General features: G+C 34.6%; 2 protein-coding genes and 2 long non-coding RNA genes across 4 annotated transcripts; 3 read left to right on the top strand and 1 right to left on the bottom strand.

Annotated features, from left to right (window-relative positions):
* The first annotated feature begins 1,243 nt into the window (after positions 1-1,243).
* On the top strand, positions 1,244-3,522 carry LOC131001338 (uncharacterized). Its single transcript, XR_009093901.1, has 2 exons — positions 1,244-1,726; positions 2,107-3,522. It is a non-coding gene; the product is annotated as an uncharacterized LOC131001338 (long non-coding RNA).
* LOC131001337 (crocetin glucosyltransferase, chloroplastic-like) lies at positions 2,109-5,304 on the bottom strand. The gene is made up of 2 exons (XM_057927702.1): positions 4,429-5,304; positions 2,109-3,626 (listed from the first exon to the last, which is right to left on the bottom strand). The coding sequence occupies exon 2, from the start codon at positions 3,478-3,480 to the stop codon at positions 2,119-2,121; it is 1,362 nt and encodes a 453-aa protein (XP_057783685.1). The 5' UTR covers positions 3,481-3,626; positions 4,429-5,304; the 3' UTR covers positions 2,109-2,118.
* A 10,796-nt stretch (positions 5,305-16,100) lies between these two features.
* Positions 16,101-17,191, top strand: LOC131001336 (uncharacterized). Its single transcript, XR_009093900.1, has 3 exons — positions 16,101-16,242; positions 16,333-16,421; positions 16,815-17,191. It is a non-coding gene; the product is annotated as an uncharacterized LOC131001336 (long non-coding RNA).
* Positions 17,192-20,072: 2,881 nt separating this feature from the next.
* Positions 20,073-21,853, top strand: LOC131001334 (anthocyanidin 3-O-glucoside 5-O-glucosyltransferase 1-like). The gene has a single exon (XM_057927701.1). The coding sequence runs from the start codon at positions 20,339-20,341 to the stop codon at positions 21,713-21,715; it is 1,377 nt and encodes a 458-aa protein (XP_057783684.1). The 5' UTR covers positions 20,073-20,338; the 3' UTR covers positions 21,716-21,853.
* Positions 21,854-24,565: the final 2,712 nt, after the last annotated feature.

The raw sequence follows: 24,565 nt of genomic DNA, 5'->3' as shown, positions 1-24,565 counted from the left end.
GATTCGATTCCAAACACCATTTGTTTTCAAAATGGAAACGTCGAGAGATAGTGGGGGAATGCGTCCCCTAACACATTTCAAGAGAATACGTACATGGTCCGACATGGGAGCCAACAAAGGAGTAAGGGTAGCCTCCGAGAAGAGATTCTTCCAACTAGCAGTAGCCATACCATGATTAAGCCGCTCCTCAACGAAATTAACAATGCCCAAACCACGGGACCAGGTAAACTGGTAGCCACAAACCGAATTTGTGGCATGATTACAACATGATTACTTATTGAAAATTGAAAACCTAATATATGATCAATAAATTTTACAATGGAAAATAACACAATTTGTGACATGATTACAACATGATTACTTATTGAAAATTGAAAACCTAATATATGATCAATAAATTTTTCAATGGAAAATAACACAATTTGTGGCATGATTACAACATGTTTATGATAAAGCTCAAATGATAAAGTTGAGGTATCTAAAGACTTTCATTTGCGGCTTAGAGATCGTGCCAAAAACCATTTTTATGGTACAATTACAGTATTTTACTTTTGAGGTGCTCAATTTTATTTGTTTTTTTTTTTCAATATAATTTGACATTATATCTTGTACTCCCTCGTTCGATTACAAATGTTTCATTACTTTTTGACAAGGATATTAAAGAATGTGTAATTAGTATATAAAGTGAGTTTATGGAGAGAGAAAAATAAATTGGGATTTGTAAAAATGGGTATAGTCGTATAGAGATAAGGTGGTGGACCCATTAGTTAATTAATTTCTTAATTATTTGTTAAAAATAGAATGAGACATTTGTAATAGGACGTCCCATTGTGGAAATTGGGACATTTGTAATGGGACGGGGGAGTATTTAATAATGCGTGCCACTCATATTAATTAATTTAATAAATTGTAACTGAAAAGGCTATAAGTAATTGGTAATTTTCGCATGTTCTTTGTTTGGGCATCTTTTATAGTATTGCATGAGTTAGACCATGTTCTATTCCTTTCATTTTTAAATTACAAATATAGTATTTATTTTGTAATATCGACTTCACTTTCAAACATTTGCAAACGAGTAGCAAATCTTTTGAATTTTTACAATTTATTGGGGATTCTCCAAGTTTTATGACAATATGAAAGATCACACATGGACTACAATCAATTGAATATCCATCATTAATTAATTAGGAAGCAATCTCGACCATTAATTTTCCATGACTTAGGTGGCTGAAGAAGTTGAAGATGGAAGCAGCTGCCGCATGCAAAAACACATTACTGTATACTAGCTGGGGTTGTTTATTTGCAAGTAGAGAAGAGAATAGAAATGATTGTAAAGTGGATAATAACCATTTATTTTATGTGCGTATAGATGATAAGGATCATATACTATTTTAAAAAAATATCATTATAAATTGGATAATCTAAAAAAATATGTGCCGAGATAAATGGGGAGGGAGGAGTACTATTTTAAATTAGTAAAATGGTGGTGAGACAACTCAAAAAGTAGTGTTAAATGCTAAATTTTATTTTCTAAATTTAGATTGGTTCGTTTGAAATGGAACAACTCAAAATAAAAATTGAGTTATTTGAAGTGAGATAGAAAGAGTATTTTTTTTTTTTTTTGGTGTGAAATAGAGGGAGTACTAATTATTTTGATTATTGAATTGCAAATCAAAAAAATAAGGTTACAAAATAGTGGTAGCTGTAGTTCCATTATAGCTAGCTCGTACGGAATAAGATTCAGTGTAACATATTTTATGTCCCACTTTTAATTTTGTTTAATTTCTTATATATATTTTCTTCAATTTCAACTTTTTATGCTTTAATTTAATTTTTTGATTATTAACTAGGGTTTATTCCATCAATCTAGGGTATATAATTAATTTTTATCATTTAATTTCACTTTTATTAGCTAATAATAGGTTGATAAATTCAAAGTCACGGTATATGCTTTTTAAAAAAATTAATTTTTTGAAATAAAAATTAAATATAATTTATAGTATTATAATAAATTTTATTTTTATAAAAAATATTTTTAAAATAATAGATATAAGCATATGACACAGTGACACATATAAGATTGTGGGACACTGGATCTCTTACCAGGTACATACTAAATCATTGAGGGGCGCCGACAATTTGGTCGACGAATATCTTGAGATTGAGTTGAGACGTTCCACCCTCGGCCATGGCTTCCCTCGCCAAATCCCTCCAATTCTTGGCCTGCTTCCTTATCTCCACGCTCGCATCTCCGCCGTCCATCACCATCTCCAAGCACCTCTGGATTTCATCCGCCTCCACAATCTCTCCGTTTCCCGCCTTCACTGCTCTGACTCCACTTCTCCATACATCCTCCACCAGCTTGGCGTTGGTGCACTGATCGGTCCACTGCGGCAGCGCCACCACCGGCACCCCACACGCCAGGCTCTCGAGAGTCGAGTTCCATCCACAGTGCGTCACGAAACACCCCACGCTTGGGTGGGAGAGAACCTCAACCTGAGTGCACCACGCCACGATTTTCCCTTTCTTCTCAAGATCCTCTCTGCAGCTCAGAGTTCGGTCGGAGCCTCGGATCACCCACAGGAAGGGGCGGCCGCTTCTCATCAGCGCCTCCGCGATGGCCTCCACCTGCAACCTCGGCAGCTCAGAAAAGCTCCCGAAAGCCACGTAGATTACCGATCCCGTCTCTGCACACTCCAAATACTGCATGTAATCTTCCGATTTTTGAATCAAATCACCTCCAAAACTAGTGTCGGATGGATCCCTGCCGTCCAAAAACGCAGAAGGAATCAGTGGCCCGATCGCCAGCAATCTATACTTGTTCAAACATCTCAAAGCATCCGCCTCCAACTCGTCGAACGTGTTCAACACCACCGCCGGGTGATCCTCTTGGTCCAGTATCTCAAAATTCTCAGTCAGCATCGGAATCACGAAATTATACACGCTCGGATTCGTCTCCAGAAAGAAAGACGGCAGATCGCGGCGGCGGAGGCGCGGCAGCCCCGGTAGCTCGATCACCTCATCGGAACAAGGATCGAAATTCCTATTATGATAATGAAAATAGATGCCGAAGAGAACGGCTGGTTGGATCCAGAGCAGCGTGACGGGGACAGCGAGGCGGCGAGCCGCGCGGCCGGCCCAGGGCACGAGGAGATTGTAAACGATCCGCGAGTAAGGGGTGCCCTGGGCGCGCTTGGCGGCGACGGCGTCTTCCACGGCCTTGGTGCCGTGGTCGGAGAGCTCTTGCATGAGTTTGGAGACGTCTCCTGTGGACCAGTCGGTGGTGGTGGAGAAGGAAACGACGTCGATTAGGGGTTGGAAGGATGGAGAGAGAGTGTGGGACATGCGGGCGGTGGCGGAGCTGCTGGTGAGGATGGTGACCTTAACGCCGTGTTTAGTGAGGCTTTTAGCGAACTGGAGAGATGGGTTGATGTGGCCCTGACCGGGGAAGGTGACTAGTAGGATGTGCTGCTCCGCCATTGCTTTTCTGTGTGATGCTCAGTTTGTGGTCAGTGGTCTCACATGTTTCTTTCTTGGGTATGGGGTATATATACACATGCATTCCAAACAATGTGACCACACCACACCCGGATGGCCCTCCTATCTTTATCAACAATGAGAGCTATCTACTCCCTCCTAGGGGTGTAAATGAGCCGAGTCGAGTCGAGTATTGTTCTGCTCAGACTCGAACTCGGTTGTTTTCATAAAGCTCGAGCTCGAGCTCGACTCGGCCGAGCTTGATTTTTTTGAGCTCGACTCGATGCCATATTCGCGAGCTCGAACTCGGCTCGATTAAGCTCGATTACCAGTTGCACCGAGGAAGGAGAGCAGTTGCGTCGGGCTAAGAAAAGAAGAGCAGTCGCGCCGGGCTGGAAAAAGGGCAGTCGGTGGTGGTAGATACTGTTGATGTCGCGCCGCCGGGCCTGGAAAATGAGAACCAAATGTGGCGCCGCGGTGGCTCCGTGCTGCACTGCTACTGCTGTTAGGCTCGCCGGACCTTCCCCAGGAGGACGAGCTGCCGTCGCGCCGAGTGCTGGAGTGTGTGTGAGCAGTCACCGGTCAGCCCGCTGAGAGAGATAGAAAAGAGATTTGGGTGGTCTGGAGTGTGTGTCAGCGTGTGATTTCATAGGGTTTGGGTTTTGTGTAATTTGTTAATTGTTACAGTATAATTGGGCTTGTAACTTGGGCCTTCTTGTGGGCTGAATTATATTTATTTTGGCCTATATATAATATATAATATATATATAATTGTTTGGGCTCGATTAGGCTCGCGAGCCTAACGAGTCGAGTATCAAGAAACTCGAACTCGGGCTCGGTACCTAATCGAGTAGCTCGAGCTCGAGCTCGACTCGACTAACATCGAGTCGATTTCGAGTAATTTTCGAGCCGATCCCGAGTAGCTCGCGAGCTAGCTCGACTCACTTACACCCCTACTCCCTCCCTCCCACTCCCACTCTAAGTGAGACATTTTTTTGGGGCATGAAAATTAAGAAAGATATATTTTGTGTGTAGGTGAAAAAGTGAAAATGTGTTTAAAGGGAAAAGCTTTTACCCAAAAAGGAAAGAGTCTCACTTACAGTGGGACGTCCAAAATAGAAAGAGTCTCAGATAAAGTGGGACGGAGGGAGTAATTGGTTATCGGATTTTGGGTATCCAATTAATCGAACTGAAATTTCCGAGTTTGGGTATCCAATAACTGAAATTTTCGAGTAATGGATCGGTTTCAGTTATCGTTTTTTTTGAAAATTTCGGTTATCGGTTAACCCGAAAAACCGATCGGGTTAATCGAATAACCGATATATATTTACTTAATAATTTAATATATATATATATATATATTTAATTATAATATTTATTTAAAAATTAAAAGTATTGAAGCCCTAATTTGATAATTTGATTTTGAACCTATTCCCTTTCCCTACCCTACTAGCCCACCCGCCGCTGTGCCTGTACGCCCCAGCCCTACCCTCTCTTCTCTACATTGTCGCCCGTCGGCGACGCCATCCACTGTCGCCCTTCAACTGCCGCTGCAAGTTCCCGGTGCTGCCTGCTCCACTTCTCGCCAGACTCCGCCGCTTCGCCACGACTCCGCCGCCCCGCTCCAGCCACGACTCCGCCTCCCCGCTCCCGTCAGACTCCGTTCCCCGCCTGTTGCTCAGTGCACACGGTAAACATATAGCTTGTTTCTTGTAAATATTTTGCAATGAGCTTTGTCATGTTTCAGATTTTCTTTCCTTTGTTTCATTTTGGGGATTAATCGATTATATTGGGGGCAGCAGAGCAAATATTTTACTTGAATTTTCATGCTGAACTTTAAATGTTATGCTAACTGATTCATGAATCAGTTCGCATTGCTGATCGAAAGTTGTTTTATGCTCTAAATCTACTCAAATTTTGAGCTCAGAATTTCTTGTAAACAATTGTTTGAATTCTTGTAATCAATTGTCTGAATTTCTTGTAAACAATCTGCTGAAAGAATTCAAGCTGAAATTCTTTTAGAGTAGATAGAGCAAAACTTGTTTGAATTTTATTTTTTAAATGGGTATTTCGGATACCCAAATAACCCAATTGGTTAACCGAAGCGGGTATTGGGTAACCGAACTCCTAAAACGATTCGGGAACGGTTATTGAAATTTGGCAATTTCGGGTTCGGATAACCGAAAATTCGGGTACGAGTAACCGAACCCGAACCCGACCGATAGCCCTATCAACAATCACTCAATCATCCAACCATCTTCAATATTTAATTAATTTATCTCTCTTTCACATTACTAATATTCAACCCGATCCAACCAACTCTATTTTTGTTGATTTATCAATGATCACCCCAACCACCCAATCTCAAAATTATATATAATTATTTTATTATTATTTTTAATCGTAATAATTTTAGTAATATTAAATATAAATTAAAATATTACAAAAAAAATTTAAAAAATAACAAACTAATAAAAATTAAACTACGACAAACTAAAAATATAAATTACAACAATCCAAACTCGAAATAGAAAAAAATTATTGCCTCGATCCACTAAAAATAGAGAAAGAAATACTAGCTAGGTGTTATATGTAGAGAAGAGAAATTGAAGAATTTCAAGGTGTGTTGAAATATGGCAAGGGTGGTCTCTATTTATAGAGAATGAAAAAATATAAATTTTGGTATTTTTATTTTTATTTTTAAATATTTTATATAAAAAATATAATAATTTTGTCTATTTATCTAAATAAAATTTTCAAACCAATAAAACATAGACAAGTGGCAAAGTACAATTGGTGTAGAGTGGAGGAAAGAGAGAGACCATGGTGGTCTCTTATTTTGGGTGGTCGAACCCATGAAATTCCAAGCATTTCATTTTTTTTATTCATTGTCTATCCTACATGGCGGTCGACCATGTCGCCCCATTTAATTAGCACAGATAATGGTAGTCTTATATTATTTATCTCTTAACTCCTCCTTCTCCGTCTATAAAAGAACTTCTTCTTTTTCTGAGAGGAAGTAACACAAATTTTAAGAATTTTTTTATTAAATGTAATGTTTTACAAACACTTAATGTCAATTAATTTTGCACCTTATGTTATATCCATTATAGTATGGATACTAGAATAGGTAAGGATGTTGAGTAATTCACGCCCCCAGCATAGAGAGCGCCAGGTAAAGGAGGAGGTAGCAGGGGGTATAACATAGAGCACATCTGAGTTCTTGAAGTAGCGACTCTTGAGAACACGAGCAAGAAGAGAGGAATGGTGTTGAAGGATTCTCCACACATGTTTAGCAGGCATCAATCGCCTGATTAAAATCCACCAACCGACGAAAACCAAGCCCACCAATGATCTTAAGTTGACATAGACGTTTCCTAGATGCCCAGTCCATCTTTCTCTCGATGTCAGAATCGCCCCACCAAAAATTCGAGCACATCTTCTCAATACCCATGCAAATACCCACCGGGATTTGAAAACATGACATATCATATGTAGGGATGGACTGGAGAACGACAGATTTGATGAGGATCTTTTTACCCCTGGAAGGGAAATACCGGTGTTTCCAACTGCCAATTTTCTTGCATACTCGATCGCAGAGATAATCAAACTGGAGTTTCTTATTCCGAACGATGAAAGTGGGTAAGCCAAGGTACATAGAGTGTCCTTGCGTCTCCCTAAAACCCAAAATATTCACAACATCATCAATCTTACGCTGGCAAGTGTTAGAACTGAAAGTGACAGAGGATTTGTCATAATTTATCTCTTGTCCCAAAGCTCTTTCATATTTTTTCAGAAGGCTTTTGAATTCAATCACTAACCGCTGCTCCGTCTTGAAAAATATGAGACTATCATCGTCGAAGAAAAGGTTGGAAATATCCGGGCAGTGGCGCGCCACCGAGATGCCGCAAAAGAGACCTCGTCTTTTATAAAGTCTAATGAGCGAAGACAGCCCTTGTGCGCAAAGTACAAAGAATAGGGGAGACAATGGGCAGCCCTGTCGGAGCCCCCGAGAAGTCACTAGTCTTCTTGATTGAACTAGATTGTTGCTTTTGCAAATATAAGATCAACTAAATATGTCCATCTACATTTTTTTAGAATTATTATGTTCATCTACATTGTTATGTAAGATAAACGAGAAAAACGATTCAAACAGATCAAACAATGTGAAATTCAGTTAGTAGGCCCAACACATTTTAACTAATTCGGCTCAAGTAGAGTGATTCTATTTGTAGCCTCCATTTTACTCTTTATAGCCCCCTAATTAAATAAATAATAGTATAAAAATTAATTATTATACTATTTTACCCCTATAATATAACCTTAATTAAAAATTATTAAAAAAAAAAGATCATATTTCTAGAAGATTTGATATTTTATGCGTTTAAAAAACACTTGAAACTTTTTTATCTTGACATCTGTCTCAAAGATCACTGGAGCCATTAGCATTTGAATGCTTTTTTTAGTTGTAGTTGTATGTACTTATAAAACAAGATAAATAATTACAGAAAGGGTGATGATATTTGGACACCTGGTGTCCTGGACACTTGCTAAAAACCGATTTTTTTTCATTTAGCCCAAATGGACCGGTTTTGAGGGATTTTTGTATTTACTAATTTATCCCTTGTATTTATTGAGTTTTTTTTTTCGGTTATATGATTTCCAAACTGCAAGTTTTTTTGTTTCCTAAATTTTCGGTTATATGATTTCCAAAATGGAAGTTTTTTTGTTTCCTAAATTTTCGGTTATTTATTTCCTTATTTTACTGTTTCTTATTTCTGAAATTTATATACACCATATAATTTGAAGTTATATGATTTTTTATTCCGGATTGTTTTTAATTTATTTGTTTAAAAATATTATTATTTATTTGTTACCAATAATTTAGTGTTTCTTGTTAAAATAATCCTAAATTTTTCCAGCTATTATTTTTTTCGAAATTAATTTTTTTTATGAAGATTAAGTTATTTATTTTCTTTTGAAAATTATGTTTTATTTATTTGTTTCCACATATTTAATTAGGGATTCTCTTAAAAATAATCATAGATTTGTTTCTATACACATTATTTGTTTTGAAAATTATATTTTTTATTGTTTTACACTAATAATGTAGTAAGATTAATACTTGTAAATAATTGAATAATATTTTTTCGTGTTATTTAAAATTTAAATTATTAAATAAGATTATTAACTAAAAGAGATTTAACGCACGCCAACTGTTTGTTAAATTATTTGAACGAATTTTGTATAACTAGTTGCATGATTTTTATCATTCTTAAAATGAGATCCTAAAAATGGCGATATTATGTGAAGTATTCAACTTCATTTGGTGAGGTTCAAAATTCTATTTTAACAATCTTAAGGAATAAAAAAAATGATATAGTAAAAACAAAAGAATGAAATTATACTAACCAAAAAACAAATAAAGATATATTACTTAATGGGGGAAAAAAAAGGTGCAAAATCAAAAGAAAAAAAAAAAACACCCCTATAAGGTGCAAAATAAATGTTTATTTTGCAACGAATAGTTGAATCGATTTTTTGTACATAGTCTTGTGAGCGAAATACATTCATATGAACCATTTCACCTCATTTTATTTTTTATTTCCTCAAAATAACTAATTTAACTTAAAATAATTAATAAATATTTATTTTGTAACGAATAGTTGAATCGACTTGTTGTACATAGTCTTCATTTTTAATAAATTGTCCTTCATTATATATATCTTATGTAATTCAACTTAATTTCATTTTTTTATTATCACTCCGATTTAATTACAATATTATCATACATTCACTTCTAGTATGTGTTATTTAGTTTTTCGATCGATGCATCTTTGTATAATTGTTTTTATTTACATTTTTCCCTCGATTTCACTAATTTATTTCAATTATATTATTCAACTTTATTACATTGAGTATAATTATACGAGTTCATTACTCACACTATAGTAGTTCATTTTTTATTTTAGTTGGTTCAATTTTTTATTATTATATCGCATTTAATACTATATTATAATAAATTCAAATAAACAATATATTTCCTTTATTTTTTAATATAACTTCACTAATTAATTTCAACTAATTAATTCTACTTCATTTCACTGAATATAATTATTTCGACTTCATTATTTACACTATAGCAGTTCATTTTCTTATTACCAAATCGACTTCAATACTATATTATAATAAACTGTCTTCAAGTACATGTTATATGGTTCTCCGAGCGATATCCCTGACTATGATTCATTTTTTTTTTTTTCACATTCACTAATTTATTTCAATTCATTAATTCAACTCTATTTCATTGAGTATAATTAGTTCTTATTATTATATCACTTTTTGTACTATAGTATAATTCATTGTATTCAAATATATGTTATATAGTTTTCCGAGCAAAATCTCTACGTAGGATTGATTATACTTTATTTTTGCTTTCAACTTCACTAATTTATTTCAATACTATTTCGAGCGATATTCCTGCGTATGATTCATTTAATTTTCCGAGCTTCAATACTATATTATAATGCATTGTCTTCAAGTATATGTTATATAGTTTTCCGAGCGATATTCCTGCGTATGATTCATTTAATTTTTTTTTTCTCAATTTCACTAATTTATTTCAATTAATTAATTCAACTCTATTTAATGAAGTATATATTTTTTTTCAACTTCACTAATTCATCATGATATTATACTAAGGTTTATACTAATCCAAATTTTTTCACAATTGCACAATTTTATTATTGTACCTCCATAATAAGTTATCACATAATTTCATTGTTTAATATATTTATTCATTTATAATGTATTCTATGCAATTTTATATTTTTTAGGGAAAACATCTTCAATTGTTTTGACAACATATATATTAATTCATTTATAATATATTCTAGGCATTTTTTTTGTGCCTAACAACTTCAATTGTTTCTCCAACATAAATATTCCTTCATTATATATATATATATATATCTTATAAAATTCATTTTTTATTACAACTTCACTAATTAATTAAACTTTATTTCATAGTTTTACAATAATTACGGCAACATCGTTAGTCACACAATAATGGTTCATTTTGTTAACATCATATCGATTATAATACTTTATTATAATATATTCCAATAAAGTATATGTAATATAGTTTTTCGAGCAAAATCCCATTGCATGATTTAGTTGAAAATTTTCTGTTTCATTACTCACACTATAGTACTTCATTTTCTTATTATTATATCGCTTTTAATAAAGTATATGTTATATAGTTTTCCGAGCAAAATCTCTACGTAGGATTGATTATACTGTATTTTTGCTTTCAACTTCACTAATTTATTTCAATTATAGAATTAAACTTGATGAACGTTGAGTTTAATTATTTCGACTTCAATAAAATATTATAATACATTGTCTTAAATTATATGTTATATAATTTTCCAACCAAAATGGCATCGAATTCACAATTATTTTTTTCCGAACTTCACTAATTTAATTCAATTAATTAATTAAAATTTATTTCCTATTGTTATATAGGATTTACTGGATTATTATAATACATTTAGTCCAAGTATATGTTATTTATTTTTTCAATTGATGCCCCATCATATGATTCATTTTATTTTATTTTTCTAATGCTTCACTAATGCGGTTGCCACTACCGGACAAGGTGGCAAAGTATAACTCACATATTATTGAGGTCTAAGGTTCAAATCCACCAAGCACCTTTTACTTGTATTTCGCTTTTTTTTTTTTAAATCGTCTTCGAATTTTTTTTATTAAATATTTGAAAAAAATATAAAAATGAAATCAAATCTAGGAATAATTTGAAAGGAATCTCTAAATTACTAGAAACAAATAAAATTAGCATATAATTCGCAAAATAAAAAATTAAATAAATGTCTAAATAAATCTAGGATTATTTTAGGAGAATATCTAAATTAGTGGAAACAAATCAAAGATTATTTTAGGAGAATATCTAATATTTAAATTAGTAGAAACAAATCAAAGATTATTTTAGGAGAATATCTAAATTAGTGGAAACAAATCTTGAATTATTTTTAGAAGAATATCCAAATTAGTGGAAACAAATTTAAAAAAAAAAACCTAATTTTTGAAAAAATACAAAAATTTCAGAAAAAAATATTTTCGAAACAATAAAAAAATAATATATGGAAACAAAAAAAAAAGAAAATTTTTAAAGAGAATCATAAAATTAGTGGAAACAAATAAATAAAACATAATTTTAGAATATAAATAAAAAATTTAATCATCCATAAAAATAAATAATATTAATTTAAAAAAAAAGCTGGAAAATATAAGGAAACAAAAAACCGAAAAATTAGAAAACAAAAAAACCATAAATTTCGAAAATCATAAAACAGAAAAAAAAAAAACAAAAACAAAAAAAAAACAAAAACAAAACAATAAAACGATATATCTAATAAGGGATAAATTAGTCAATCAATAAATCACTAAAAACCGGCCCATTTGAGCTAGTAGGAAAACCGGCGGTTTTTTGGAGGTGTCATGGACACACAGTGTCCAAACGTCATTTCCGTTACAGAAATTATTGATTTCCTTGCGCTTTGAGTTGTGCGTCGTCTGTTCACGCAGATTTGGGTTTTCGACTAATCTTCATTAATTACTCATACTCTGAAATACTTCCTCCGTCCCAACTTTTAGTATCCAACTTTCCTGTTTTGGACGTTCCAATTTTAGTATTCATTTTTATTTTTAGTAAAAGTAGGTGAGACCCTTATTCCACTCACAACACACTCAACTATTTTATTAAAACTCGTGTTACTCTCAAATGGATACTAAAAGTTGGGACGGAGGGAAGAGAGTATTTGTTATTATTGATTTATGATTTAAGAGTAGATCGAAATAAATTCTAGATTACTTCTGATAATGGTTTTTCATAGTACTACTTTTCATTAACTTAGATTATTATTTTGGTTGATGTGTTGTTCAGTTTGATCTGTATATTTTAGATTTCTGTTGAATCATATATTTTTTTGAATAAAATTATTGACTAGATCGTGATGTGTTAAAATATCAGCGTGTTTTTTTTCTTCAAAGTTATGGGGGCTACAAATTACAATAACAAAATTAGTATTTTATAGAATTTAAATTTAAAAGTTAAAGGGATAAGTAGTAATTTTATTATTATTTATTTAATTAAGGACTATAAAGAGTAAAATGAGGATTATGCATAGAATCACCCTTTTATACGAACATGGCAGAAGTACAAAGCCCATTTACTATAGCAGTTACGCATGATGGATCATAAATGTAGACAATAACCCGAATAATAAGAAAAGGTAACCCACAAGAAAAAAAAAAAAAAAAACATTGTCTTCAAGAGAACATTCAAGCGATATGAACTCTTATTTGTGAACAGTGAGTTCTATGGTTCAAACCCCATCGTTCCTCCTTCCTCGAGTAACAAAAAAATAACAAAAATTTTATAATTACTTGGTGAGTTCTCCTATTTAATTATTTATTGGGCCCAAGTTACTTAATTTTAATTATTTGTCTCAAGTTACTTACATATTTAATTACTTTACTTGGCCCAAGTCACTTATTTATTTATTCGGCCCAAGTTATTTGTTTAATTGTTTGTTCCCAACTATTTACTTATTTATTTAATTAAATTTTGATTTTTCATACTATATCAACACGAAGCTAACCTAAAAGACATAGCAATTAACCCTGACCAATATAAAAGCTGTTAGGAATAGATCCATCAACTACAGATAAGGACGTTGGGGTCGTCCGGTACGATGGGCACTAGCAACCTGAAACACGAACAACGTTAGAGCTCTTCTTAGAGCACCGATGGGGGTGTCGATAGAAGGGCCTCCGACGCTCAAGTCAGTAAACAATATTAAGAAAAATCGAATTGAAAGTAAAGCAAAGAGTAGATCGGGTCGATCTGGTCGACGGAGTTGATGGGCAACTGAGCAATGAGCGAGGGCCGTCGGGTCATTCCAGTTGATCTGGTCACCGAAAAACTTAAAGCTGAGAGCGCGGAGGCAGAATAGTGCGAGTGGGGAGAGAAGGTGGAGAGAACGTGTTGGGGTATGAATGATTGTCTCTGTCTATTGACCTAATTGGTCTTTATTTATACCGTGATGGCTTGACGGCTAGGGTTTTACCGACACGTCTCCCTCAATCCTAGTTGTTCCGATATTTATGGGGTCAATATCCCTGATTAGTTTCTGCCTTCTTCCCCAAGTCGCTGCCCTCTTTAGGGGTTTGGGTCGATGAGCCTTAATGATCTTGCATTCGGGATTGACCTTGATGACCTAGTACTAGTATTTAGGCCAATTTAATTGAAATTAATTTGACCTTTTTAATTGAACTAGTCAATGGGCCACAAATATTTATTCAAATGTCCACTACAAAAGCTAACCCAAAATGATAGAAAAGTTGAAGTGGCACAAAGCATGCTAGGCTAACCCGATCTACGAAAACATAAACCTAAATGGATAAAAAGCTAATCACAAGGACAGTAAAGTGAAAGCAGTACAGAACTTATCTATTTCACTGTGGATTAGCTTTTTTACTCCTTTGGGTTACACGATTGTTATATTTAGCTTAGCTTCAAGTTGATATAGTACAAATAGTCAAAATTTTAAAATAATTTTGGATAATGTCTGTGTATATGGAATCTTTTTTTAACAAAATAAGTCCCTATTATGCTTGATTGTTACTTTTTCAAATATAAGATCATCTAAATGTTCATTAACTATTTTACATTAAAAACAAAAAAAAAACAAATGATTACATAATGAAACATATATATCAATTATATATGTTCATCTACATGTTATGCAAGCTAAACAGGAAAATGACACAAAAAAATATAATTAAGATTATACCTTGGATAATTTTAATTTTTTTTTAAACTGAAATTCATGCTTACATTTACTTATACTGAAATTATGTTGAAACTATCAACGGGGACGACTTCTTGTCGTTGGCCGTCTGAATGAGAGAGCGAGGGAGATGGAGGCGGTGGAAGGCAGCACGTTCGCCGTGAAAAAAAAAAAGGGTTGAGATTGAGGGAGCTAAGATTTTTAATTTTGGGGGTTTTGTTGGATAGAGGGTTAGGGTAGGGAAGGATGTAGAGTGGTCAGGCCGGAGAAGTGGCGGCGGCGCTACATGTGCAGCCTGGCTGTGCACCGAAAAAAGGGGGGGGGGGGTAGACTGTGTAGAGAATGAGAGAGGGTGAGAAAGAGAGAAAGACGTGGGAAGAGGGGCGAGACGTAAACGTCGACGGTGATTTCGCTGGAGAGAGTCTCTCCACAGATTTTAAAAACAAATCTGAACGACCACTTAACATCTGTAGGATAGATATAGACTAATTTGCATACAAATCGAGACCTTAGAGAACGTTGCCATAAGGTTATATTGGCCAACGTTGAGATTGTATGTGTATTTGGTATTTAACCCTAATTACATTAATGGTTCATTCTTAATACGCCGAAATGATTAATCTTTAAATTGTTAGAAGAGTTCATTGAATCTATATATTTCTAAATATTCATTAATCATCTAGGATTTTAATTAAGTGGTACTGAACCACAAATTAATTAATCAGAGCATCATCCTATATGATTGTGGATTTCACAATAATTATAATCTGTCTTACGACATAAAAAAAAGGCTTGTCTTAACATAACAATTTAAAAAAATAAATAAAACCACCCGAAGATGAGGAGTTAGGCAGACCTCCAACCTGTAAAGAAACATCAATCAGTATTCTATACATAGAGATAGGGATGTCAATCGGGCCAGCCAACCGGGTTTTCGGGCTAGCCCTTAGTCGGGTGCGGGCTAATAGGGTTGGAGATTTTTTCGGGTTGTAAATCTTCAACCCTAACCCTAAACTTTCGGGTTTCGGGCTAGCCCATCGGGCTAATCAGGTTAAAGGCGTAAAAATAAAATTATCATTTGTATTTTATTATTCTTAATGATCTAATGTATAATGTATAAAATATACATAGATATTAAAGATATAAATTATATAGCAAAGCATGAAATGCAAAAATATAAGATATAAAATGAGATAGTAAAATTTAACATGTATCAATGCACTAGAATCAATCTGGATTATTACTGAATAATTAGTGAATTTGCCATGCACGTCTCATTGACAGAAAAAAAATTGTATCACTTTAAAATGAGATACTAATAATTAATTTCTAACTAATGAGATACTAATAATCAATTTCTACAAAAAATTCGTAATTAATTTCACTTTTTTTTAATGAGATTGCACACACACACACACATATATTCTAACTAATTAATTTCACTTTTTTTAATGAGGCTATATATATATATATATATATATATATATATATATATATATATATATATATATATATATATATAGGGGAGGGATCTATAGAGAATTAAACATTAATAGAGAATAGAGAATTAATTCCTACCATTAGATCTAGCTAATCTGATGGCTACAAAATAAACGAATAAAATAATAAATAAAAAACACAAAAACGCGTCCCACATTATCACATCAGAATTTTACGGTCAAAAGGTGAAAACCGTAAAATTACTTCTCCAAGCAAATCTGGAAGATTCCATCAAATCCGACTTTCACTCTCTACATCTTCACGATGATTCTTGCGTAGAATAGGATTGAATTTCAGACGACACAAATCTTCTCCAGAACCGCCATTGAATAATCGAAGAAGAACTGATTTTGTTCATTTTCTGGGCAAACGAAACGCGACATCGAAGAAGGTGAGTTCCGAAAACTCCTTAGTTCATATCACTGTATAATTTCGAATAGAATGAATCAAATTAAAAATTGATCGTATATATTTAATTCAGATCTGAAGATTGTTAGGTTTTTCGAAAAAAAATTCAAAGAAGATCGTCGAAGTTTCAAATTTAGTTTCTGTTCAAGATTGTCGTCTGTGGTAAGTTTTCTTCTCCGTGGGCTTCTTCTCTGCCTTTGGCGAGAAAAATCGTTCGGCGATTTCGCTCCCTCTCTTTTGTAGAACTACTACCTTTTTTTCCCCAGAACAGTGAGCTTCAAATTTTCTTTCCGGTGACAATTGGATTATAATATCTTGTATTGTTTCTTATTCTACTTTCTATACTTTGGCCATTACTGAATTGATAGAAATGATTATATATTCTACCATTGATTTTCGTTCTTTATGGTTCATTGATTTTCGTTCTTTAACGGTTCATGATGAGTTTTTGGTAGATTGTGTATAAATCATTTTATTACCATTGTGTTTTTGGTTCCTGCTTTAGCTTTTGTTGGTAAATTAATTTTTTTTGAAATTCTTACGATGAATTTTTAGGTTCGACTGCAAAACCTGAGTATATGTACCGAATAATTGAGCATTTTGCTCTTGGTTGAAGAAGGCTCAAGCTTTTTGGTGAACAGCATAACATTCGTTTAAGCGTTTACAGTAGGTACAAGACTTTCATCAAATTTCAATTCTAAGGTATGCGCCTCTTCTTGTGCTGACGACACCAAAAATAGAAGCTCTTCGGCCCAAGTCACCGATGAAGAGAAGCTCTTGCCATCGAGAATTGCCAAAGAGCCGTGGGTGGTGGATTGATTTTTCATCTATTGTGTCTTGTTCATTGAATAATAGTGTTCTATTCATTTAGAAATTGTGATTGTTCATTTAAAATATTTTGTTATATTCATTTAGAAATTGTGTTTCGTTCATTGAAAAATTGTGATTATCCGTTACGTATCATTGATATCTAATTGAGAATCTAATTAAGAATTACTTTTCGAACAAGCGTAAAAAAATTGCGAACATCTAAATATAAAATTTGACTTTTTGTTAGTGACATAAAATATTTCGAATAAGCATAAAAAAATTACGAACATCTAAATAAAATATTTGAATTTTTGTTACTGACATAAAATATTTCGAATAACCATTAAAAAATTACGAACATCTAAATAAAATATTTGAATTTTTGTTACTGACATAAAATATTTCGAATAAACATAAAAAAATTACGAACACTTGAATAAAATATTCGAATATTTATTGCTGATATAAAATATCTAACATGATATTTAACATGAACTTTTTCGAACAAGCGTAACAAAATTACGAACATCAATTATAAATTGTAAATATAAAACATTTTGAATTTTTCTGTCCATGTATTTTAATCCCTGTATCGGCAACAATGGAGTATGATCCAGAATCTTAAAAAAATAGTGTATTAGCTTAATTGGTAATATTACAAATGTCTCACTCTAGAAATTGAAAAAAAAATGGTGTTATGACATTCATGACAAAAAAATTATTGAAAAACGTACATGTATTCATTGCTTTAGGTGGATGAAAAAAAAATAAAAATAATACCTATTTTAAAAATCTTAATCGTATGATGACATCAGACTTTTGATAAATTATTATAGAATTCAATCTAATAAGTAATAACTGCACGATTGACAAAAAAGAAAAAGAAAAAATCAAAATATATCCAGTTTATAAACTTCCGCAAATAAAGAGATTTGATTAGATTTTACAATTAAGTGGACGGTTATATTATAATAAGGAATTACTTTACTAGCCTTCTACGAAATTAAAAAAAACATATGCAGTAATAATATAAACCGTTGGATCTGCCAAATCTAAAGGCTAAGATTGATTCTTCATTCTCAAAATACTTACCATTCTCTATGGATCTTCTCCCTATATATATATATATATATATATATATATATATAAGCAAATACCATAGATCTAAACATAGCAGAAGTTGTAACTGGATGCATCAGTCACAATTCCGTCAGCCCACCGGATTTTCGGGCTAGCCCTATCGGGTTCCGGGTTAGTCGGGTGCGGGCTAATCGGGCTGGAGATTTTTTTGGGTTACGATTTTTCAACCCTAACCCTCTAATTTTGTCGGGTTATTCGGGTCGGCCCACGGGTTTCGGGCTGCATTGACATCCCTACATAGAGATAACAGGAAAAAAATGAGAAACATGCCAGAAATAACCAAAGAACTAGCCAAACAAAGGCTCTACCCAGAAGGCAAAGCAAACAACATCAAAACAGAAACAAGGCAAAACGGACTACTTATCATCATGGAAACGGAAACTGAAGTTAGGATAACTAAGTTGGTCCATCCTAATAAGAGCAAGAAAATGCCTAGGAGTTGAGAGACATCAAAAGTAGATAATACCTAAGCTTGATACCCTCGACGCGCCATAAAATCAACAGGTTTATTTCCCTCCCAGTGAATGTGAGTAAAACGAACCTGTCGATAAAGAATAAGCTGTCGAATCGAGACAATAGTATGACGAATACTAGCATGTGACGCCCCGCAGAATCAACCATGAAATATTACAAAAAAACTTATTCGTGCATAATTACATTTGGCGATGGTAAGTTGAGTTAACCAAAAATTAATTAAATGCAAAGTTGGTAGAGAAACATAACAAAAAGATGTGACTGTAAAATTATGCATGAACGGTAGCTGGCATGTGCTTGAAAGAAGCGTGGCACCTGCTTAAACAGACATCGATTTCTTGGTGTGTAACATTCGTAAATTTTCTCCCTTAAATTTGCAAACATATATATTACGCAATCACTAGTCGAAAACATGATCAGATATATATGCTTGAAATAAAGAACAATTATTAGTTATTCGTTATATTAATTAATTATATATATATACATATATATATATATATGCTAGCATAAGACAAAATGTAAAAGCTAACATAATATAATTAACTATATATATATATATATATATATATATATATATATATAGCATTATAAATATTACCTTTTAGATAATCTAAGGGTGCATTCACTTTGATGGATGGAAAAAGGTGGTGGGATAATATTATCCCTCCTTGAAGTGAAAATAAGGAAGAAAAAATGGTGAACTTCTCTTTTGTGTAAAATGTGGGAAAAGAAATGAGACATTTAAAGGCATAAATTTTTGTTATTCCTCCTTTTCTCATCCATCAAAGTGAATGCACCCTAAAGATAATGACCGCCAGAGCTGCAATATGATGTGGTATAATTGATCGAGGGTATTGTGTTATCACAGGAAAATGAAGAATTATTATGAATAATTTTTTCTTTGAAAAAAAGAAATAGAAACCCCTTCTAAAATTGTACGGTAGTAAATAAGGAAATTGTGTGGAAATAATTTATTGAAATTAAGGTATGCTAAAATTATTCGAAATAAGGCTCTTCTTTTGTTGCTTCAGAGAAACATGTTTACTTTCCTAAAATCTAAATAAGTCTTCATGTAATTTTTTTGCTTTGACGGTTTGTTCCGTAACCAACTTCAGCTAGAAATTGGCAATCGCTGTCTTTACTTTCCTACTTGATATATGAAGAATTGATGTCAAGAAGCATGGACTAACTACACCCACTTGTAAATCTATCAATATTCATCAAAATTTTGTTATTCATTTCATTTGCATATATATACACAAGTAACTTTATCGTACATATATAAATTCAAAGTATATATGTATTTCATTAGTATCCATCACATACGGCAAGTAATATTAATATTTACTCTATGAAAGCGTTTGATTTCAGTAATAATTGATGATTTATAAAATAATCTAATTTAATCAAATGTTTAGTTTTACATAATTAGGCGCATCATTTATATATGGTTTTAGAATATGAAGTAGAAAACTAATTAAAGTGTTTGATTATTTTTACAATTTGATATAATTCACTTGATTAATATCCTATTTGACGGACCATAGTAAAAATTCGTATGTATATATATATGGCACTGCATCATCCCTCTGTCCATACCCACATAGAAACCTCCATCACCGGGAATTTCCAAAAATAAAATCTTGGAAGAAATGAGCCGCCGTCGCGTAGTGTTGGCAACATTTCCGGCACAAGGCCACATCAATCCGGCCCTCCAATTCGCCAAGAGACTCCTAAAAGCCGGCACCGATGTCACGTTCTTCACGAGCGTTTATGCATGGCGGCGCATGGCCAAGACCACCTCCTCCCCGCCGGGCCTCCACTTCGTGGCCTTCTCCGACGGCTACGACGACGGGCTCAAGCCCGGCGGCGACGGCGGCCGCTACATGTCCGAGATGAAAGCCCGCGGCCGCGAGGCTCTGAGGGCTCTCCTTCTCAGCACCGACGCCGCGTTCCTCGTCTACTCCCACCTCTTCGCCTGGGCCGCCGAGGTGGCGCGTGACGCCCACGTCCCGAGCGCGCTCCTCTGGGTCGAGCCTGCCACCGTGCTCTGCATATACCACTTCTACTTCAACGGCCACGCCGCCGCGATCGACGCCGGTTCCGATGAAATCCAACTCCCGGGGCTCCCGCCGCTGGAGCAGCGCGATCTCCCGACGTTCCTGCTACCGGAGACGCCGGAGAGATTCAAGTCGATGATGAGAGAGAAGCTGGAAACCCTAGACGGCGAAGAAGGGAAGGCGAAAGTGCTTGTGAACACGTTCGACGCGCTTGAGCCCGACGCGCTCGCAGCCATTGACAGGTACGAGCTGATCGGGATAGGGCCGTTGATCCCCTCCGCCTACCTGGGCGGCGGAGATCCCTCCGACAAATCATACGGCGGCGATCTCTTCAAAAAATCGGACGACGAAGGCTGCGCCGCCTGGCTGGACGCGCAGCCGCCGTCGTCGGTGGTGTACGTGTCGTTCGGGAGCGTGCTGAAGCTCCCGAAGGCGCAAATGGAGGAGATCGCGAAGGCGCTATTAGCCTCGGCGAGGCCGTTTCTGTGGGTTATCCGACAACAACAACATAACGAGGAAGACGAAGCAGAAGAAGAGCTGAGCTCCATCACGGAATTGAGAAAATTGGGGAAAATGGTGTCGTGGTGCTCGCAATTGGAGATTCTAGGGCACGCCTCGGTGGGGTGCTTCGTGACGCACTGCGGGTGGAACTCGGCCGTGGAGAGCCTGGGGTTGGGAGTTCCGGTGGTGGCGGTGCCGCAGTGGTTCGATCAGGCGACGAACGCAAAGCTGATGGAGGATGTGTGGGGGAGTGGTGTGAGGGTGAGAGTGAATGAAGGGGGTGGGGTTGATGGCTGTGAGTTGCAGAGGTGTATAGAGATGGTGATTGATGGGGGTGAGAAGAGCAGAGCAGTCAGAGAAAATGCAAGCAAATGGAAGGCTTTGGCGAGGGAAGCCATGGCGGAGAATGGATCTTCGATTAAGAATCTCGATACCTTTCTGCAACAAGTTATAGGTAATCTCGTGTGATCATCAAGTGTGCTTGTTTGGTGTGTAAGATACCAATAAAACATTACTCTATTAAAAGCGTCTCCAACGCATTGGCGCTATAAGTGGGGTAATGATCTTTATCTTTAGTTAATTTAATTTTTACACTCTTATTTTAAAGTTCAACATTTCATTAATTAAAGTAAAATAAAAATTACATAAATTTAAATCAATCATCTACGCCTCATTAAGTCTTGGAGCATGCTCATGTGCATTATCAATTGAGCCTCCGACATATTCAAATTAGTGTCCGTGAAGAGGATTTTGTAATCGAGCTCCTCCCTTCGTACTTTGGCTTCTTTGTCTCGCACATCGGCTTCTAATTTGAGCCTCGCCTCAGCTTCTTTGGCTCGCACGTCGGCTTGTTTGGATTTTGCCTCGGCGATGGAACCAGTTTGAATGGCATGTTCCTTCATGCTCTTGGCAACGTGTTCGAGTGCCTTATAGACACCGAATTTTCCAACGATGATTCCACCTTTTTCCCATTTCCTTTGTCGCGCTTCGCCGCTTTCTAGCCTTGGGGTATGCTCGGCTCTGACGATGTCATGGTGGCTGCTCCCTCAGACCCTTTTTGATTTCTTTGAGGAATGCACATCCTCACTCTAAGATGTATATTTTTGACATTCGCGCAAGATAATCCAACATTTGATTTGCTTGAATATCACCGTGTGGTTAGATTCGTAGATCTCTTGCGTGGTTTCAGTGATTTGGTCGTCGCTCATCCCGCTTCCTCAGTTGGCTTTGCACTTGTCGAATATGGCTTTCCAAGCTTTAACGTTCTTTTGAACGCGTTGGAAGTGTGATTTTATATTCTTGAGCTTATGAGAAGGAGTTCCCGGTGGCCTTCTCGCATTGAATTTCTCCGTGATGTCACCCCAATATTCGGTACTCGGTAGCCCTTTGTAGATCTTCCAATATAGAGTTGTGGGTAGCCTCCGCCCACAACATGCATACCAGCTCGGACTCGACGAAGGTGTAACCACTGTAGGACCCTTTTGAAGCCTTTGGCTTGACTTCGTCGGTGTCGACAATGGGCGGTGGGTTCGCCGGCCTCGAACACGTTGGAGGCTTCGGAGAAAGGGGCTAACCCATCATCGGGTTGATACTCGGCACACCCGCATCTTAAGAATAATATTTAAAAAATTCGTTGAAACTTTTCTCCATTTCTTGAAATAATTTTTAGAGAACAAATTGAGAATAAAAAGTAAGAGAAAAGCTTGAGAATGGAGAGAGAGATGTGTCGAATGTGGAAAAAAAATTGAGAAATAAATGTAGTATTTATAGAGGAAATAAAGTAAAAATACAAAAAAAAAAAGAAAAAAGGAAAAGGAACGTTGAGCAACAGTCAAAAAAAGGGAAGAGAAAAAAAGGAAAACGAACGTTGAACGATCGAAAATTTGATTATTTTTAATACAACGCATGTGAAACACGCGCCATACAACTCCCCCTTCGTGCCCGGCACCAAGTTTCGTGCTCAGCACGAGCATGCTGGCACGCCAACGCCCCTCTCCCCCTAAGCGCCTCCTCGAGCTGGCCCTTCTATCTTGGGCTGCGGATGCTCTAAGTATTTTGAGTATATTTTAAATTGAGGCACATATTCATACATCCAAATATATGATGCATTTGTTTTAATTAAATTATAATTAAAAATTAATAGATTTTAATTAAGTTTAATTAAAATGAATGGATTTTATATTCAGATACACACATATTTTTGCATTAAACATTAACCTTCTGTTATAGATTGTGGTTGCCCTTAAAAGACTAAGCCTTGCGGCTAAGTAATTATGGGCCTAATCATTCTTATTGGGCTAGGCTTTTTCCTTTTTCCCTTATATGAACATTTACTTTAAGGACTCGTTGAATATAGAAACATATTTAATTGATTTTTTTATATCATTTATCATATTAATATTATATTTAATAAAATTAATATATTAAAATCTTTATAAAATATAATATACTAATGTATTTCAATTATATAAAGTTAATAATAATTATAATTATGATTTGTATTATATATACCATTTCTCTAGGTGAAATACATAATCACTCAAATTTGTATAATACTAACACACGTCCACTCGTGCGATGCACGATTAGTATCGAAAATGAAAGATATTTTAAATAAACAAATATGCATGCATATTAAATATATACTATAATTTAAATATAAATAAATGTAATTATAAATCTAAATAAAAAAATTTAACTTATCTACGACATAATTTCAATAAAAAAACATGAATTCAAAAAGTATATAAATTTTCAATTTTGTATTTTCAATTACCAATTATGATTTTCATTGATGATGTGTATAAATATATAAATGCACCATCAAAAGTAAGTATAAATGATAATGAGTATCATTATATATCATATAATATTCTAACATGTTCAAAACTATTTATTTGCATATAGTTTAATAGTATATTTTTGGACTGTATATTTAATCATATTTATGTGGTCATTTTGTTTAAATACAAATTATAAAATAAAGTTCCTACACAAAATCCAAATAATTGATTTTGCGAAAAGACAGGATTCGTTTTCATAATAAAAATGGTCAATTTATTAAGTTTAATTTTATAATATTGAATAATGATGTTGCATTATTTTAGCTGGGGTTTCGATTTTAATAAGAAAAAATTTATCTGAAAAATGGTTTCATCGGTGAGTCATAAGTGCATACATGCCATGTAATTTGAATAAACATGACATCAATTATTTTTATATGCATCAAAACTTTTATTTGTGTATTTTACTGACAAATATTTTTTTATCAATGAGTTAGCATAAAAAATAAAGGGCTGAACATGTCATTCATTTTCA

The sequence above is a fragment of the Salvia miltiorrhiza genome, chromosome 8 (genome assembly GCF_028751815.1).
Source record: "Salvia miltiorrhiza cultivar Shanhuang (shh) chromosome 8, IMPLAD_Smil_shh, whole genome shotgun sequence".
NCBI classification, from domain to species: Eukaryota; Viridiplantae; Streptophyta; class Magnoliopsida; order Lamiales; family Lamiaceae; genus Salvia; species Salvia miltiorrhiza.
The sequence above is the reverse complement of the archived record's forward strand: the minus strand, read 5'-3'. Positions and strand labels throughout refer to the sequence as shown.

Bases quoted from the DNA above. Each gene is read 5' to 3' on its own strand.
- LOC131001337 (XM_057927702.1), bottom strand. From the start codon at position 3,480: ATGGCGGAGCAGCACATCCTACTAGTCACCTTCCCCGGTCAGGGCCAC.
- LOC131001334 (XM_057927701.1), top strand. From the start codon at position 20,339: ATGAGCCGCCGTCGCGTAGTGTTGGCAACATTTCCGGCACAAGGCCAC.